Source organism: Bufo bufo, chromosome 2 (assembly GCF_905171765.1).
Source record: "Bufo bufo chromosome 2, aBufBuf1.1, whole genome shotgun sequence".
Classification (NCBI taxonomy): Eukaryota; Metazoa; Chordata; class Amphibia; order Anura; family Bufonidae; genus Bufo; species Bufo bufo.
Genome location: NC_053390.1, coordinates 825,530,153 through 825,547,470, shown reverse-complemented (window position 1 = coordinate 825,547,470; position 17,318 = coordinate 825,530,153). Strand labels below are relative to the sequence as shown.

Here is a 17,318-nt window from a genome sequence, read left to right as displayed (position 1 = left end):
GCTATTTTTATAGAGCAGGTTGTTACGGACGCAATGATATCAAATATGTCTACTTTCTATGATTTTTATTTTAGTTTTACATAATAAAGTATTTTTGAAAACAAAAATTAGGTTTTTGTATCTCCATTTTCTGAACGCCCTATTTTTTTTATTTTTCTGCCGATCGTCTTGTGCAGGGGCTCGTTTTTTGCAGTAAGAGTTGACGTATTTATTGGTACCATTTTTGGGTACATATGATTTTTTGATCATTCATTATAACACTTTATGGGGCAAGGTGACCAAAAAATTGGTTGTTTTGGCGCAGTTTTTATTTATTTATTTTTATAGCCTTTACCTGAGGGATTAGGTCATGTGATTTTTAGAGCAGATCGTTACGGACGTGGCAATACCTAATATGTCTACTTTTTCTTATTTATTTAAGCTGTACACAATAATAGCATTTTTAAAAACCGAAATAATGATATTTTAGTGTCTGCATAGTCTGAGAGCCATAGCTTTTTTATTTTTTGACCGATTGTCTTAGGTAAGATCTAATTTTTTGCGGGATGAGGTGACGGTTTGATTGGGGGACATACGCCTTTTTGATCGCTTGCTATTGCAATTTTTGTGATGTAAGGTGACAAAAATGTTTTTTTATTACACAGTTTTTTTCGGTGTTCACCTGAGGGGTTAGCTCATGTTATATTTTTATAGAGCTGGTTGTTACGGACGTGGCGATACCTAATATGTATATTTTTTTATGTATTTTACTTTAGCACAATAATAGCAGTTTTGAAACAAAAAAATGATGTTTTAGTGTCTCCATGTTCTGAGAGCCATAGTTTTGTTTGTTTGTTTTTTAGCGATTTTCTTATGTAGGGTCTCATTTTTTGCGGGATGAGGTGACGGTTTTATTGATACCATTTTGTGGGACATACGCCTTTTTGATTTATCAGACAGGGTGGATCATGTGATATATTTATAGAGCCGGTCATTACGGACGCGGCGATACAAAATAAGTGTTTTCTTTTATAAAATAAGGGGAAAGGGGCGTTTTTTTTTCTTTTTACTTAAAAACGTTATAAATTTTATTAAAAACACTTTTTTTTAAAACTTTTTTTCTTTAATTTATTTCTGATGTTCACTTTTGGGGGTCTGATCCCCTCTACAATGCATTACAATACATCTGTATTGTAATGCATTGCCTGTTTGTGTACTACAGCGAGCAGTGATGGCTAGTTCGCACTGTTCACGGGGCGAACACTGCGAACTGGCCATCACTGACAGTGAGTAGTACACGAACAGGTTGCCTAGGAGACGGGCCTGAGGCTGGATCTCCTGGGCACCCGTAGAAGGCAGGTCACGATGCTATGCAAGGCATTGGGCAGCCTCTGCACGGCATCGGGCTGCCTTCTGACACATCAAGTCCCCGCCACAACAGTGCGGGGACTCGATACGCTCCCTCACCCGACACAAACCCCTTCTATGTCGCGGTCAGCGCGGACCGCGCCATAGAAGGGGTTAATCTGCCGGCATCGGCTTTTACAGCGATGTCGGCGGATACAGCAGGGGCCCGGCTACCAGGGACTGCCAGGCACCTGAAGTGATCGCGCGCGCACCGCTCCGGTGCCCGCCCGATCACCATGACGTACTATTACGTCAAATTGCGGGAAAGCAGTGGCTGCCATGACGTAATAGTACGTCATGTGTCGGGAAGGGGTTAAATAACAAAATAAAAAATATAAACATCATGAGCATCACCGCATCCGAAAACGGCCGTACTATTAGTATATAAAAATATAGAGCCAATGGCGTAACGGAAATAAATATCTAAATATCCGATTGGCCATATTTTATCGCTTCTCTTACCCAAAAAAATGTAATAAAATGTGGTCAAAAAGTCACTCACGCTCCAAAATAGTATCAATAAAAACTACCGATCGTCCCACAAAAAATAAGCTGAGTAGACATAACTATAAAAAACGTATAGGGTCAGAATACAGTGATTTAAAAAAAATAAATGTAAAGTATTAATTTAGTATTTAAACATATAAAACCTATAGATGTTGTAATCGTACTGACCCAGACGGTCTCTATACTGTACAGGAGATGTCACTGGTAACAGGACGGTCTCTATACTGTACAGGAGATGTCACTGGTAACAGGACGGTCTCCGTACTGTACAGGAGATGTCACTGGTAACAGGACGGTCTCCGTACTGTACAGGAGATGTCACTGGTAACAGGACGGTCTCTGTACTGTACAGGAGATGTCACTGGTAACAGGACGGTCTCTGTACTGTACAGGAGATGTCACCGGTAACAGGACGGTCTCGTACTGTACAGGAGATGTCACTGGTAACAGGACGGTCTCCGTACTGTACAGGAGATGTCACTGGTATCAGGACGGTCTCTGTACTGTACAGGAGATGTCACTGGTAACAGGACGGTCTCTATACTGTACAGGAGATGTCACTGGTAACAGGACGGTCTCTGTACTGTACAGGAGATGTCACTGGTAACAGGACGGTCTCGTACTGTACAGGAGATGTCACTGGTAACAGGACGGTCTCTGTACTGTACAGGAGATGTCACTGGTAACAGGACGGTCTCTATACTGTACAGGAGATGTCACTGGTAACAGGACGGTCTCCGTACTGTACAGGAGATGTCACTGGTAACAGGACGGTCTCTATACTGTACAGGAGATGTCACTGGTAACAGGACGGTCTCCGTACTGTACAGGAGATGTCACTGGTAACAGGACGGTCTCTGTACTGTACAGGAGATGTCACTGGTAACAGGACGGTCTCCGTACTGTACAGGAGATGTCACTGGTAACAGGACGGTCTCTGTACTGTACAGGAGACGTCACTGGTAACAGGACGGTCTCGTACTGTACAGGAGATGTCACTGGTAACAGGACGGTCTCTGTACTGTACAGGAGATGTCACTGGTAACAGGACGGTCTCTATACTGTACAGGAGATGTCACTGGTAACAGGACGGTCTCCGTACTGTACAGGAGATGTCACTGGTAACAGGACGGTCTCTATACTGTACAGGAGATGTCACTGGTAACAGGACGGTCTCCGTACTGTACAGGAGATGTCACTGGTAACAGGACGGTCTCTATACTGTACAGGAGATGTCACTGGTAACAGGACGGTCTCCGTACTGTACAGGAGATGTCACTGGTAACAGGACGGTCTCTGTACTGTACAGGAGATGTCACTGGTAACAGGACGGTCTCCGTACTGTACAGGAGATGTCACTGGTAACAGGACGGTCTCTGTACTGTACAGGAGACGTCACTGGTAACAGGACGGTCTCGTACTGTACAGGAGATGTCACTGGTAACAGGACGGTCTCTGTACTGTACAGGAGATGTCACTGGTAACAGGACGGTCTCTATACTGTACAGGAGATGTCACTGGTAACAGGACGGTCTCCGTACTGTACAGGAGATGTCACTGGTAACAGGACGGTCTCTATACTGTACAGGAGATGTCACTGGTAACAGGACGGTCTCCGTACTGTACAGGAGATGTCACTGGTAACAGGACGGTCTCTGTACTGTACAGGAGATGTCACTGGTAACAGGACGGTCTCCGTACTGTACAGGAGATGTCACTGGTAACAGGACGGTCTCTGTACTGTACAGGAGACGTCACTGGTAACAGGACGGTCTCCGTACTGTACAGGAGATGTCACTGGTAACAGGACGGTCTCTGTACTGTACAGGAGATGTCACTGGTAACAGGACGGTCTCCGTACTGTACAGGAGATGTCACTGGTATCAGGACGGTCTCTGTACTGTACAGGAGATGTCACTGGTAACAGGACGGTCTCCGTCCTGTACAGGAGATGTCACTGGTAACAGGACGGTCTCTGTACTGTACAGGAGACGTCACTGGTAACAGGACGGTCTCTGTACTGTACAGGAGATGTCACTGGTATCAGGACGGTCTCTGTACTGTACAGGAGATGTCACTGGTAACAGGACGGTCTCTGTACTGTACAGGAGATGTCACTGGTAACATGACGGTCTCCGTACTGTACAGGAGATGTCACTGGTAACAGGACGGTCTCTGTACTGTACAGGAGATGTCACTGGTATCAGGACGGTCTCCGTACTGTACAGGAGATGTCACTGGTAACAGAACGGTCTCGTACTGTACAGGAGATGTCACTGGTAACAGGACGGTCTCCGTACTGTACAGGAGATGTCACTGGTAACAGGAGATGTCACTGGTAACAGGACGGTCTCTGTACTGTACAGGAGATGTCACTGGTAACAGGACGGTCTCTGTACTGTAAAGGAGATGTCACTGGTAACAGGAGATGTCACTGGTAACAGGACGGTCTCGTACTGTACAGGAGACGTCACTGGTAACAGGACGGTCTCCGTACTGTACAGGAGATGTCACTGGTAACAGGACGGTCTCTGTACTGTACAGGAGATGTCACTGGTAACAGGACGGTCTCCGTCCTGTACAGGAGATGTCACTGGTAACAGGACGGTCTCTGTACTGTACAGGAGATGTCACTGGTAACAGGACGGTCTCGTACTGTACAGGAGATGTCACTGGTAACAGGACGGTCTCTGTACTGTACAGGAGATGTCACTGGTAACAGGACGGTCTCTGTACTGTACAGGAGATGTCACTGGTAACAGGACGGTCTCCGTACTGTACAGGAGATGTCACCGGTAACAGGACGGTCTCTGTACTGTACAGGAGATGTCACTGGTATCAGGACGGTCTCTGTACTGTACAGGAGATGTCACTGGTAACAGGACGGTCTCTATACTGTACAGGAGATGTCACTGGTAACAGGACGGTCTCTGTACTGTACAGGAGATGTCACTGGTAACAGGACGGTCTCGTACTGTACAGGAGATGTCACTGGTAACAGGACGGTCTCTGTACTGTACAGGAGATGTCACTGGTAACAGGACGGTCTCTATACTGTACAGGAGATGTCACTGGTAACAGGACGGTCTCCGTACTGTACAGGAGATGTCACTGGTAACAGGACGGTCTCTGTACTGTACAGGAGATGTCACTGGTAACAGGACGGTCTCTGTACTGTACAGGAGATGTCACTGGTAACAGGACGGTCTCTATACTGTACAGGAGATGTCACTGGTAACAGGACGGTCTCTGTACTGTACAGGAGATGTCACTGGTAACAGGACGGTCTCCGTACTGTACAGGAGATGTCACTGGTAACAGGACGGTCTCTATACTGTACAGGAGATGTCACTGGTAACAGGACGGTCTCTGTACTGTACAGGAGATGTCACTGGTAACAGGACGGTCTCTGTACTGTACAGGAGATGTCACCGGTAACAGGACGGTCTCTGTACTGTACAGGAGATGTCACTGGTAACAGGACGGTCTCTGTACTGTACAGGAGATGTCACTGGTAACAGGACGGTCTCCGTACTGTACAGGAGATGTCACTGGTAACAGGAGATGTCACTGGTAACAGGACGGTCTCTGTACTGTACAGGAGATGTCACTGGTAACAGGACGGTCTCCGTACTGTACAGGAGATGTCACTGGTAACAGGACGGTCTCTGTACTGTACAGGAGATGTCACTGGTAACAGGACGGTCTCTATACTGTACAGGAGATGTCACTGGTAACAGGACGGTCTCTGTACTGTACAGGAGATGTCACTGGTATCAGGACGGTCTCTGTACTGTACAGGAGATGTCACTGGTAACAGGACGGTCTCCGTACTGTACAGGAGATGTCACTGGTAACAGGACGGTCTCTGTACTGTACAGGAGATGTCACTGGTAACAGGACGGTCTCTGTACTGTACAGGAGATGTCACTGGTAACAGGACGGTCTCCGTACTGTACAGGAGATGTCACTGGTAACAGGACGGTCTCCGTACTGTACAGGAGATGTCACTGGTAACAGGACGGTCTCCGTACTGTACAGGAGATGTCACTGGTAACAGGACGGTCTCCGTACTGTACAGGAGATGTCACTGGTAACAGGACGGTCTCTGTACTGTACAGGAGATGTCACTGGTAACAGGACGCAGACAGTACTACAGTAGCACTTATAGACAGCAGTGCACACAGTGCAGAACTATTAACAACCAATCAGATCGCTGCTCTGCCTTTCTGTGGTAAAACGAAAGCAGCGCAGTGATTGGTCGCCGTCCGCACAGTGGTGATGAGGGCGGAGTCTGGTTGTACCTCCCTTCATGCAATGTGTTCCTTGGCTCCGCCCCGGGGGCGGAGCCGTGTTGCACTGGACCTTGCGATGTCTCTTGGACAAGTGTTGTGCGTTGTGACCGGAGCCTCCCGGGGGTTCGGGCTCGGTGTGTGCCGGGAGCTGGGCGCTCGGGTGGCCCCGGGCTCGGCGCTGCTCATGGTGTCCCGCTCTGAGGAGACGCTGCGGCAGGAGGCGGAGAGGCTGCGGGAGCGCTGCCCGGGGCTGGCGGTGCACTGGGTGGCCGCAGATCTGAGCACCGAGCCCGGGCTGAGGAGGACGGTGACGGCGGCGGAGGAGATGAAGAGCGGAGTGGAGCCCCAGACCCTGATCATCGTCAACAACGCCGGTACCGCAAGAGTCTGACCAGGGACATGTGTCCGGGAACATGTCTGACGTATAGCGGGTGACCGGGAACGTGTCTGACGTATAGCGGGTGACCGGGAACATGTCTGACGTATAGCGGGTGACCGGGAGCATGTCTGACGTATAGCGGGTGACCGGGAACGAGTCTGACGTATAGCGGGTGACCGGGAACGAGTCTGACGTATAGCGGGTGACCGGGAACGAGTCTGACGTATAGCGGGTGACCGGGAGCATGTCTGACGTATAGCGCGTGACCGGGGAGGCGCCTGACGTATAGCGGGTGACCGGGAACGTGTCTGACGTATAGCGGGTGTCCGGGAACGTGTCTGACGTATAGCGGGTGACCGGGAACGAGTCTGACGTATAGCGGGTGACCGGGAACGTGTCTGACGTATAGCGGGTGACCGGGAACGTGTCTGACGTATAGCGGGTGACCGGGGACGTGTCTGACGTATAGCGGGTGACCGGGGACGTGTCTGACGTATAGCGGGTGACCGGGAACGTGTCTGACGTATAGCGGGTGACCGGGGACGTGTCTGACGTATAGCGGGTGACCGGGGACGTGTCTGACGTATAGCGGGTGACCGGGGACGTGTCTGACGTATAGCGGGTGACCGGGGACGTGTCTGACGTATAGCGGGTGACCGGGGACGTGTCTGACGTATAGCGGGTGACCGGGGACGTGTCTGACGTATAGCGGGTGACCGGGGACGTGTCTGACGTATAGCGGGTGACCGGGGAGGAGTCTGACGTATAGCGGGTGACCGGGGAGGAGTCTGACGTATAGCGGGTGACCGGGGAGGCGCCTGACGTATAGCGGTTGACCGGGGAGGCGCCTGACGTATAGCGGGTGACCGGGGAGGCGTCTGACGTATAGCGGGTGACCGGGGACGCGTAAAGGCGCAGGAGGAACGCGCAGGACGTGTGTTGCTCATTTTGAAAGGATCTAGTTTTAGATCTTTTTGGGGAACATTCTGATCAGAGTGGGGGTGACGTGTGTGTGGACCTAGCCTGGGTCTTCTTGGCCTTGCTGACTCTGATGTGTGGCCCTATAAGTCAGGGGCCATACCCGTGTCAGTTTGCCCAGCTCTGCTGTAGATGTGTCAGGGGCTTTGATGGGTGGACAGATGGGTTTGTCGGTGGTCTTGGCTCACGCTTGCATCCTCTCCCCTGCAGGGTCCCTGGGAGACATCACTAAACGGTTTGTGGACATGGTGGACATGGGGGAGGTGGACGGCTACCTGTCCTTCAATGTGTCCTCCGCTCTCTGCCTAACCTCCTCCATGCTGAGGAGCTTCCCGGGGCTGCGGAGTCTGGTGGTCAATGTGTCCTCACTGGCCGCCATCAAGCCCTTTAGGTCCTGGGCCCTCTACTGTGCCGGCAAAGCAGCTCGGGACATGATGTTCAGAGTCCTGGCCGAGGAGGAGGCCGACCTGCGGGTGCTCAGCTATGGGCCAGGTAGGGCTCCTCACAGTTTTGTCACCTCTGCTTGCTGTCAGTAAATAGAGACATTGTTGATTAGTGGTTAGCGCTGAAGAACCTTTCATTATACGGGAGTTTCACTTACAACCGGAGAACCCCTTTACATTTACTTCTCATTATGACAGGATGTAGCGGAAGGTGTGCCCACAGGATCGCAGGAAGCAGAGGTCTAGGCTGCTGTAGGCACAGTCCGCTACCAGCTGCCCTCCATATCACTCACACAGGGAGGCTGTGTAGCTATTGAATTCACTGGAGATACTGCATACAGCACCTGATAGCTCAGCTTCCCAAACACTAGTAAATAGAATTTAAATGGAGTTCACACACATCAAGCGGTCCATCCTCTGGAGCCCACCCTGAAGTGTCCCCCAGCCTGTACTGACCGATACCAGAGAGTAATAGACTGTATTCTCCTGCCCTACAGTCATCCTCTCCTGTACTGACCGATACCAGAGAGTAATAGACTGTATTCTCCTGTCCTACAGTCATCCTCTCCTGTACTGACTGATACCAGAGAGTAATATACTGCCTTCTCCTGTCCTACAGTCATCCTCTCCTGTACTGACCGATACCAGAGTAATATACTGCCTTCTCCTGTCCTACAGTCATCCTCTCCTGTACTGACTGATACCAGGGAGGATGACTGTAGGATAGGAGAATACAGTCTATTACTCTCTGGTATCAGTCAGTACAGGAGAGGATGACTGTAGGGCAGGAGAATACAGTATATTACTCTCTGGTATCAGTCAGTACAGGAGAGGATGACTGTAGGACAGGAGAATACAGTCTATTACTCTCTGGTATCAGTCAGTACAGGAGAGGATGACTGTAGGGCAGGAGAATACAGTCTATTACTCTGGTACCAGTCAGTACAGGAGAGGATGACTGTAGGACAGGAGAAGGCAGTATATTACTCTGGTATCGGTCAGTACAGGAGAGGATGACTGTAGGGCAGGAGAATACAGTCTATTACTCTGGCAGTACCAGAGAGTAATATACTGCCTTCTCCTGTCCTACAGTCATCTTCTCCTGTACTGACTGATACCAGAGAGTAATATACTGCCTTCTCCTGTCCTACAGTCATCTTCCCCTGTACTGACTGATACCAGAGAGTAATATACTGCCTTCTCCTGTCCTACAGTCATCCTCTCCTGTACTGACTGATACCAGAGAGTAATAGACTGTATTCTCCTGTCCTACAGTCATCCTCTCCTGTACTGACTGATACCAGAGAGTAATATACTGCCTTCTCCTGTCCTACAGTCATCCTCTCCTGTACTGACTGGTACCAGAGAGTAATATACTGCCTTCTCCTGTCCTACAGTCATCCTCTCCTGTACTGACTGGTACCAGAGAGTAATAGACTGCCTTCTCCTGTCCTACAGTCATCCTCTCCTGTACTGACTGGTACCAGAGAGTAATAGACTGCCTTCTCCTGTCCTACAGTCATCCTCTCCTGTACTGACTGATACCAGAGAGTAATAGACTGTATTCTCCTGCCCTACAGTCATCCTCTCCTGTACTGACCGATACCAGAGTAATATACTTCCTTCTCCTGTCCTACAGTCATCCTCTCCTGTACTGACTGATACCAGGGAGGATGACTGTAGGATAGGAGAATACAGTCTATTACTCTCTGGTATCAGTCAGTACAGGAGAGGATGACTGTAGGGCAGGAGAATAGAGTCTATTACTCTGGTACCAGTCAGTACAGGAGAGGATGACTGTAGGACAGGAGAAGGCAGTATATTACTCTGGTATCGGTCAGTACAGGAGAGGATGACTGTAGGGCAGGAGAATACAGTCTATTACTCTCTGGTATCAGTCAGTACAGGAGAGGATGACTGTAGGACAGGAGAAGGCAGTCTATTACTCTCTGGTATCAGTCAGTACAGGAGAGGATGACTGTAGGACAGGAGAAGGCAGTATATTACTCTCTGGTACCAGTCAGTACAGGAGAGGATGACTGTAGGACAGGAGAAGGCAGTATATTACTCTCTGGTATCAGTCAGTACAGGAGAGGATGACTGTAGGACAGGAGAATACAGTCTATTACTCTGGTATCAGTACAGGAGATGATGCCTGTAGGACAGGAGAATACAGTCTATTACTCTCTGGTACCAGGCAGTACAGGAGAGGATGACTGTAGGACAGGAGAAGGCAGTCTATTACTCTCTGGTATCAGTCAGTACAGGAGAGGATGACTGTAGGACAGGAGAAGGCAGTCTATTACTCTCTGGTATCAGTCAGTACAGGAGAGGATGACTGTAGGACAGGAGAATACAGTATATTACTCTGGTATCAGTACAGGAGAGGATGACTGTAGGACAGGAGAATACAGTCTATTACTCTGGTACCAGTCATTACAGGAGAAGATGACTGTAGGACAGGAGAAGGCAGTATATTACTCTGGTATCAGTCAGTACAGGAGAGGATGACTGTAGGACAGGAGAAGTCAGTATATTACTCTCTGGTATCAGTCAGTACAGGAGAGGATTACTGTAGGACAGGAGAAGGCAGTATATTACTCTCTGGTATCAGTCAGTACAGGAGAGGATGACTGTAGGACAGGAGAAGGCAGTATATTACTCTCTGGTATCAGTCAGTACAGGAGAGGATGACTGTAGGACAGGAGAATACAGTCTATTACTCTCTGGTACCAGTCAGTACAGGAGAGGATGACTGTAGGACAGGAGAAGGCAGTATATTACTCTCTCTGGTACCAGTCAGTACAGGAGAGGATGACTGTAGGACAGGAGAAGGCAGTATATTACTCTCTCTGGTACCAGTCAGTACAGGAGAGGATGACTGTAGGACAGGAGAAGGCAGTATATTACTCTCTCTGGTATCAGTCAGTACAGGAGAGGATGACTGTAGGACAGGAGAAGGCAGTATATTACTCTCTCTGGTATCAGTCAGTACAGGAGAGGATGACTGTAGGACAGGAGAAGGCAGTATATTACTCTGGTATCAGTCAGTACAGGAGAGGATGACTGTAGGACAGGAGAAGGCAGTATATTACTCTCTGGTATCAGTCAGTACAGGAGAAGATGACTGTAGGACAGGAGAAGGCAGTATATTACTCTGGTATCAGTCAGTACAGGAGAGGATGACTGTAGGACAGGAGAAGGCAGTATATTACTCTCTGGTACCAGTCAGTACAGGAGAGGATGACTGTAGGACAGGAGAAGGCAGTCTATTACTCTGGTATCAGTACAGGAGAGGATGACTGTAGGACAGGAGAAGGCAGTATATTACTCTCTGGTACCAGTCAGTACAGGAGAGGATGACTGTAGGACAGGAGAAGGCAGTATATTACTCTCTGGTATCAGTCAGTACAGGAGAGGATGACTGTAGGACAGGAGAAGGCAGTATATTACTCTCTGGTATCAGTCAGTACAGGAGAGGATGACTGTAGGACAGGAGAAGGCAGTATATTACACTCTGGTATCAGTCAGTACAGGAGAGGATGACTGTAGGACAGGAGAATACAGTCTATTACTCTGGTATCAGTCAGTACAGGAGAGGATGACTGTAGGACAGGAGAAGGCAGTCTATTACTCTCTGGTACCAGTCAGTACAGGAGAGGATGACTGTAGGACAGGAGAAGGCAGTATATTACTCTCTGGTACCAGTCAGTACAGGAGAGGATGACTGTAGGACAGGAGAAGGCAGTATATTACTCTCTGGTACCAGTCAGTACAGGAGAGGATGACTGTAGGACAGGAGAATACAGTCTATTACTCTGGTATCAGTCAGTACAGGAGAAGATGACTGTAGGACAGGAGAATACAGTCTATTACTCTATGGTACCAGTCAGTACAGGAGAGGATGACTGTAGGACAGGAGAAGGCAGTCTATTACTCTCTGGTACCAGTCAGTACAGGACAAGATGACTGTAGGACAGGAGAAGGCAGTATATTACTCTATGGTACCAGTCAGTACAGGAGAGGATGACTGTAGGACAGGAGAAGGCAGTATATTACTCTCTGGTATCAGTCAGTACAGGAGAGGATGACTGTAGGACAGGAGAAGGCAGTATATTACTCTCTGGTATCAGTCAGTACAGGAGAAGATGACTGTAGGACAGGAGAATACAGTCTATTACTGTCTGGTAGGGATCGACCGATTATCGGTTTTACCGATATTATCGGCCGATATTCAGGATTTTGACCGTTATCGGTATCGGCATCTATTTTGCCGATATACCGATAACGTATTGGGAACACAGAATGCGCTGCTCTCAGCGCGTTCTGTGTTCCCTCCGCAGCACAGGGGAGAAGGAAGCAGTGTCTCCCTCCCGCTGCTGCTGCCAATAGCAGGAGAGGAGACAAGAGGAGGGGAGGGGCTGTGGCCGCTGCGCCACCAATGAAGATGAGTCTTTCATTCACATACAGGAGGCGGGAGCTGGCTGCCGAATCACATAGCCGGCTCCCGACCTCTATGAACGGCAGCTGCGGTCCGCTGTAGTTAACCCCTTAGGTGCCGCGGATCGCAGCTACCGTTCATAGGGGTCGGGAGCCGGCTATGTGATTCTGCAGCCAGCTCCCGCCTCCTGTATATGAATGAGAGACTTATGTTCATTGGTGGCGCAGTGCGCCCCCCCAAGCCCCCTAGTATTAATCATTGGTGGCGCAGTGCGCCCCCCACCCCCATCCCAATAGTAAAAACATTGGTGGCGCAGTGTGCCCCCCCCCCCCAGTATTAATCATTGGTGGCAGTGGCCACAGGATCCCCTCTCCCCTCCTCCTCTGATCGGAGCCCCAGCTGTGTAAGCCTAGGGCTCCGATCGGTTACCATGGCAGCCAGGACGCTATTGAAGCCCTGGCTGCCATGTTCAGCTCCCTGCTGCTGTGTGCACAGAGCAGCAGGGACAGTGTGATCTCCTATTCACCCTGATATAGCTCTATCAGGGTGAATAGGACAAGGGTTCTAGTCCCTAAGGGGGCTAAAAGTTAGTAAAAAAAAAAAAAAACAAACACAAAAATATTAAGTATAAATGAAAAAGATTTTCAAAAAAAATAAAATAATAATACACGATAACAATAAACATTAATTTTCAGCAGATTTGTGTAGGAAAAAAAATTTTTTCCTCCAAAAATAAAAATACCCAGAATATCGGTATAAATTATCGGCTATCGGCCTGAAAGTTGACAAATTATCGGTATCGGCCCTAAAAAATCAATATCGGTCGATCCCTACTCTCTGGTATCAGTCAGTACAGGAGAGGATGACTGTAGGACAGGAGAAGGCAGTATATTACTCTGGTATCAGTACAGGAGAGGATGACTGTAGGACAGGAGAATACAGTCTATTACTCTCTGGTATCAGTCAGTACAGGAGAGAATGACTGTAGGACAGGAGAAGGCAGTCTATTACTCTGGTATCGGTCAGTACAGGAGAGGATGACTGTAGGACAGGAGAAGGCAGTATATTACTCTCTGGTACTGCCAGAGTAATAGACTGTATTCTCCTGCCCTACAGTCATCCTCTCCTGTACTGACCGATACCAGAGTAATATACTGCCTTCTCCTGTCCTACAGTCATCCTCTCCTGTACTGACTGGTACCAGAGTAATAGACTGTATTCTCCTGCCCTACAGTCATCCTCTCCTGTACTGACTGATACCAGAGAGTAATAGACTGTATTCTCCTATCCTACAGTCATCCTCCCTGGTATCAGTCAGTACAGGAGAGGATGACTGTAGGACAGGAGAAGGCAGTATATTACTCTGGTATCGGTCAGTACAGGAGAGGATGACTGTAGGACAGGAGAAGGCAGTATATTACTCTCTGGTATCAGTCAGTACAGGAGAGGATGACTGTAGGACAGGAGAATACAGTCTATTACTCTCTGGTACCAGTCAGTACAGGAGAGGATGACTGTAGGACAGGAGAAGGCAGTATATTACTCTGGTATCGGTCAGTACAGGAGAGGATGACTGTAGGACAGGAGAAGGCAGTATATTACTCTGGTATCAGTACAGGAGAGGATGACTGTAGGACAGGAGAATACAGTCTATTACTCTCTGGTATCAGTCAGTACAGGAGAGAATGACTGTAGGACAGGAGAAGGCAGTCTATTACTCTGGTATCGGTCAGTACAGGAGAGGATGACTGTAGGACAGGAGAAGGCAGTATATTACTCTCTGGTATCAGTCAGTACAGGAGAGGATGACTGTAGGACAGGAGAAGGCAGTATATTACTCTCTGGTATCAGTCAGTACAGGAGAAGATGACTGTAGGACAGGAGAAGGCAGTATATTACTCTGGTATCAGTACAGGAGAGGATGACTGTAGGACAGGAGAATACAGTCTATTACTCTCTGGTATCAGTCAGTACAGGAGAGGATGACTGTAGGACAGGAGAAGGCAGTATATTACTCTGGTATCAGTACAGGAGAGGATGACTGTAGGACAGGAGAATACAGTCTATTACTCTCTGGTATCAGTCAGTACAGGAGAGAATGACTGTAGGACAGGAGAAGGCAGTCTATTACTCTGGTATCGGTCAGTACAGGAGAGGATGACTGTAGGACAGGAGAAGGCAGTATATTACTCTCTGGTATCAGTACAGGAGAAGATGACTGTAGGACAGGAGAAGGCAGTGTATTACTCTCTGGTACCAGTCAGTACAGGAGAGGATGACTGTAGGACAGGAGAATACAGTCTATTGCTCTCTGGTACCAGTCAGTACAGGAGAGGATTACTGTAGGACAGGAGAATACAGTCTATTACTCTCTGGTACCAGTCAGTACAGGAGAGGATGACTGTAGGACAGGAGAAGGCAGTATATTACTCTCTGGTACCAGTCAGTAAGGGAGAGGATGACTGTAGGACAGGAGAATACAGTCTATTACTCTGGTACCAGTCAGTACAGGAGAGGATGACTGTAGGACAGGAGAATGCAGTATATTACTCTCTGGTATCAGTACAGGAGAGGATGACTGTAGGACAGGAGAAGGCAGTATATTACTCTCTGGTACCAGTCAGTAAGGGAGAGGATGACTGTAGGACAGGAGAATACAGTCTATTACTCTGGTACCAGTCAGTACAGGAGAGGATGACTGTAGGACAGGAGAATGCAGTATATTACTCTCTGGTATCAGTACAGGAGAGGATGACTGTAGGACAGGAGAAGGCAGTATATTACTCTCTGGTACCAGTCAGTACAGGAGAGGATGACTGTAGGACAGGAGAAGGCAGTATATTACTCTCTGGTATCAGTCAGTACAGGAGAGGATGACTGTAGGACAGGAGAAGGCAGTCTATTACTCTGGTACCAGTCAGTACAGGAGAGGATGACTGTAGGACAGGAGAATACAGTCTATTACTCTCTGGTACCAGTCGGTACAGGAGAGGATGACTGTAGGACAGGAGAAGACAGTCTATTACTCTCTGGTATCAGTACAGGAGAGGATGACTGTCATGTGTGCGGTGGCTGCTCTCTCTCTGAGATGTACATGGTGGCGGTATGTTCCTCACCTATACTGTCTGGGTGAGGACACGGCTGTTCACTGCAGGACAGTAGATCCCATCTGATACATCAGGATGGGTCACTCACAGTGGGGTGAGACTGTCCGCTCCCCATTCTTTGGGGCTCCGTATGGCTGTAGGCATGTATTAACCCTTTCACTAGCCTGAACGCGAGCATTACATAATCCCTCTATATGTAATAATCTTGTGTCGTGCAGGTCCCCTGGACACGGACATGCAGGAGCAGGTGAGGACCCTGACAGCGGATGCTGAGCTACGGCAGCTGTTTGTTAATATGAAGAATGAAGGCAAGTTAGTAGACATTGAGATGTCTGCCCGGAAGATGCTGGACGTCCTCCTGAGAGACACCTACAAGTCTGGGGACCACGTGGACTTTTATGATGATGTGTAGTTGCCTCCCCTGTCGGCTGTATTCAGAAGTCCACGGGGTGGTCGCACATCCGGTGCCTTCTTCTGGGCAGTTTGCTTTCAAGACTTGCCCATTATGGGAGCGCCATCCGTGTGCTGTCCATTTCTTCACTCATCTGTTGCTAAGCAACACTGAAAAAAGTGCATTCTAGAAAAATGTCTGACACCCGGGATCAACATGGAGGCAAATCGGTCAGTTCTGTGCGGACGCAAATCAGATACATGATTACGGCTTAACGTTTAATCGGCTGAGAAAATCAGGGAGACCCCCGTGTTCCTTTAATCTACCGGGATCACAGGGGTCTCTTGGGAATGGTGCAATATGTAGCTCTAATCAAGGCTTTACCACTGCCAATAGGGGACAGGTCCTCACCTCTGTAGGTCTGTCAGTAGGCGGGGTCCTCACCTCTGTAGGTCTGTCAGTAGGGGGGGGTCCTCACCTCTGTAGGTCTGTCAGTGGGGGGGGTCCTCACCTCTGTAGGTCTGTCAGTGGGGGGGGTCCTCACCTCTGTAGGTCTGTCAGTGGGGGGGGGGTCCTCACCTCTGTAGGTCTGTCAGTGGGGGGGGGGTCCTCACCTCTGTAGGTCTGTCAGTAGGGGGGGTGTCCTCACCTCTGTAGGTCTGTCAGTGGGGGGGGGGTCCTCACCTCTGTAGGTCTGTCAGTGGGGGGGTGTCCTCACCTCTGTAGGTCTGTCAGTAGGCGGGGTCCTCACCTCTGTAGGTCTGTCAGTAGGGGGGGGGTCCTCACCTCTGTAGGTCTGTCAGTGGGGGGGGTCCTCACCTCTGTAGGTCAGTGGGGGGGGTCCTCACCTCTGTAGGTCTGTCAGTGGGGGGGGGTCCTCACCTCTGTAGGTCTGTCAGTGGGGGGGGGTCCTCACCTCTGTAGGTCTGTCAGTAGGGGGGGTCCTCACCTCTGTAGGTCTGTCAGTGGGGGGGGTCCTCACCTCTGTAGGTCTGTCAGTGGGGGGGGGTCCTCACCTCTGTAGGTCTGTCAGTGGGGGGGGTCCTCACCTCTGTAGGTCTGTCAGTGGGGGGGGGGGTCCTCACCTCTGTAGGTCTGTCAGTGGGGGGGGGGTCCTCACCTCTGTAGGTCTGTCAGTGGGGGGGGGGTCCTCACCTCTGTAGGTCTGTCAGTGGGGGGGGGTCCTCACCTCTGTAGGTCTGTCAGTGGGGGGGTGTCCTCACCTCTGTAGGTCTGTCAGTGGGGGGGTGTCCTCACCTCTGTAGGTCTGTCAGTGGGGGGGGGTCCTCACCTCTGTAGGTCTGTCAGTGGGGGGGGGGGTCCTCACCTCTGTAGGTCTGTCAGTGGGGGGGGGGGTCCTCACCTCTGTAGGTCTGTCAGTGGGGGGGGGG

At 49.5% G+C, this 17,318-nt stretch overlaps 1 protein-coding gene across 1 annotated transcript; it reads left to right on the top strand.

Moving 5' to 3' along the window:
* Positions 1 to 6,210: 6,210 nt before the first annotated feature.
* On the top strand, positions 6,211 to 16,389 carry SPR (sepiapterin reductase). The gene is made up of 3 exons (XM_040419980.1): positions 6,211 to 6,562; positions 7,756 to 8,037; positions 15,755 to 16,389. The coding sequence occupies exons 1-3, from the start codon at positions 6,211 to 6,213 to the stop codon at positions 15,946 to 15,948; spliced, it is 828 nt and encodes a 275-aa protein (XP_040275914.1). The 3' UTR covers positions 15,949 to 16,389.
* Positions 16,390 to 17,318: the final 929 nt, after the last annotated feature.

Bases quoted from the DNA above. Each gene is read 5' to 3' on its own strand.
- SPR (XM_040419980.1), top strand. From the start codon at position 6,211: ATGTGTTCCTTGGCTCCGCCCCGGGGGCGGAGCCGTGTTGCACTGGAC. The intron at 6,563-7,755 runs GTACCGCAAGAG...TCTCCCCTGCAG, and splicing joins GATCATCGTCAACAACGCCG to GGTCCCTGGGAGACATCACT. The intron at 8,038-15,754 runs GTAGGGCTCCTC...TGTGTCGTGCAG, and splicing joins GGTGCTCAGCTATGGGCCAG to GTCCCCTGGACACGGACATG.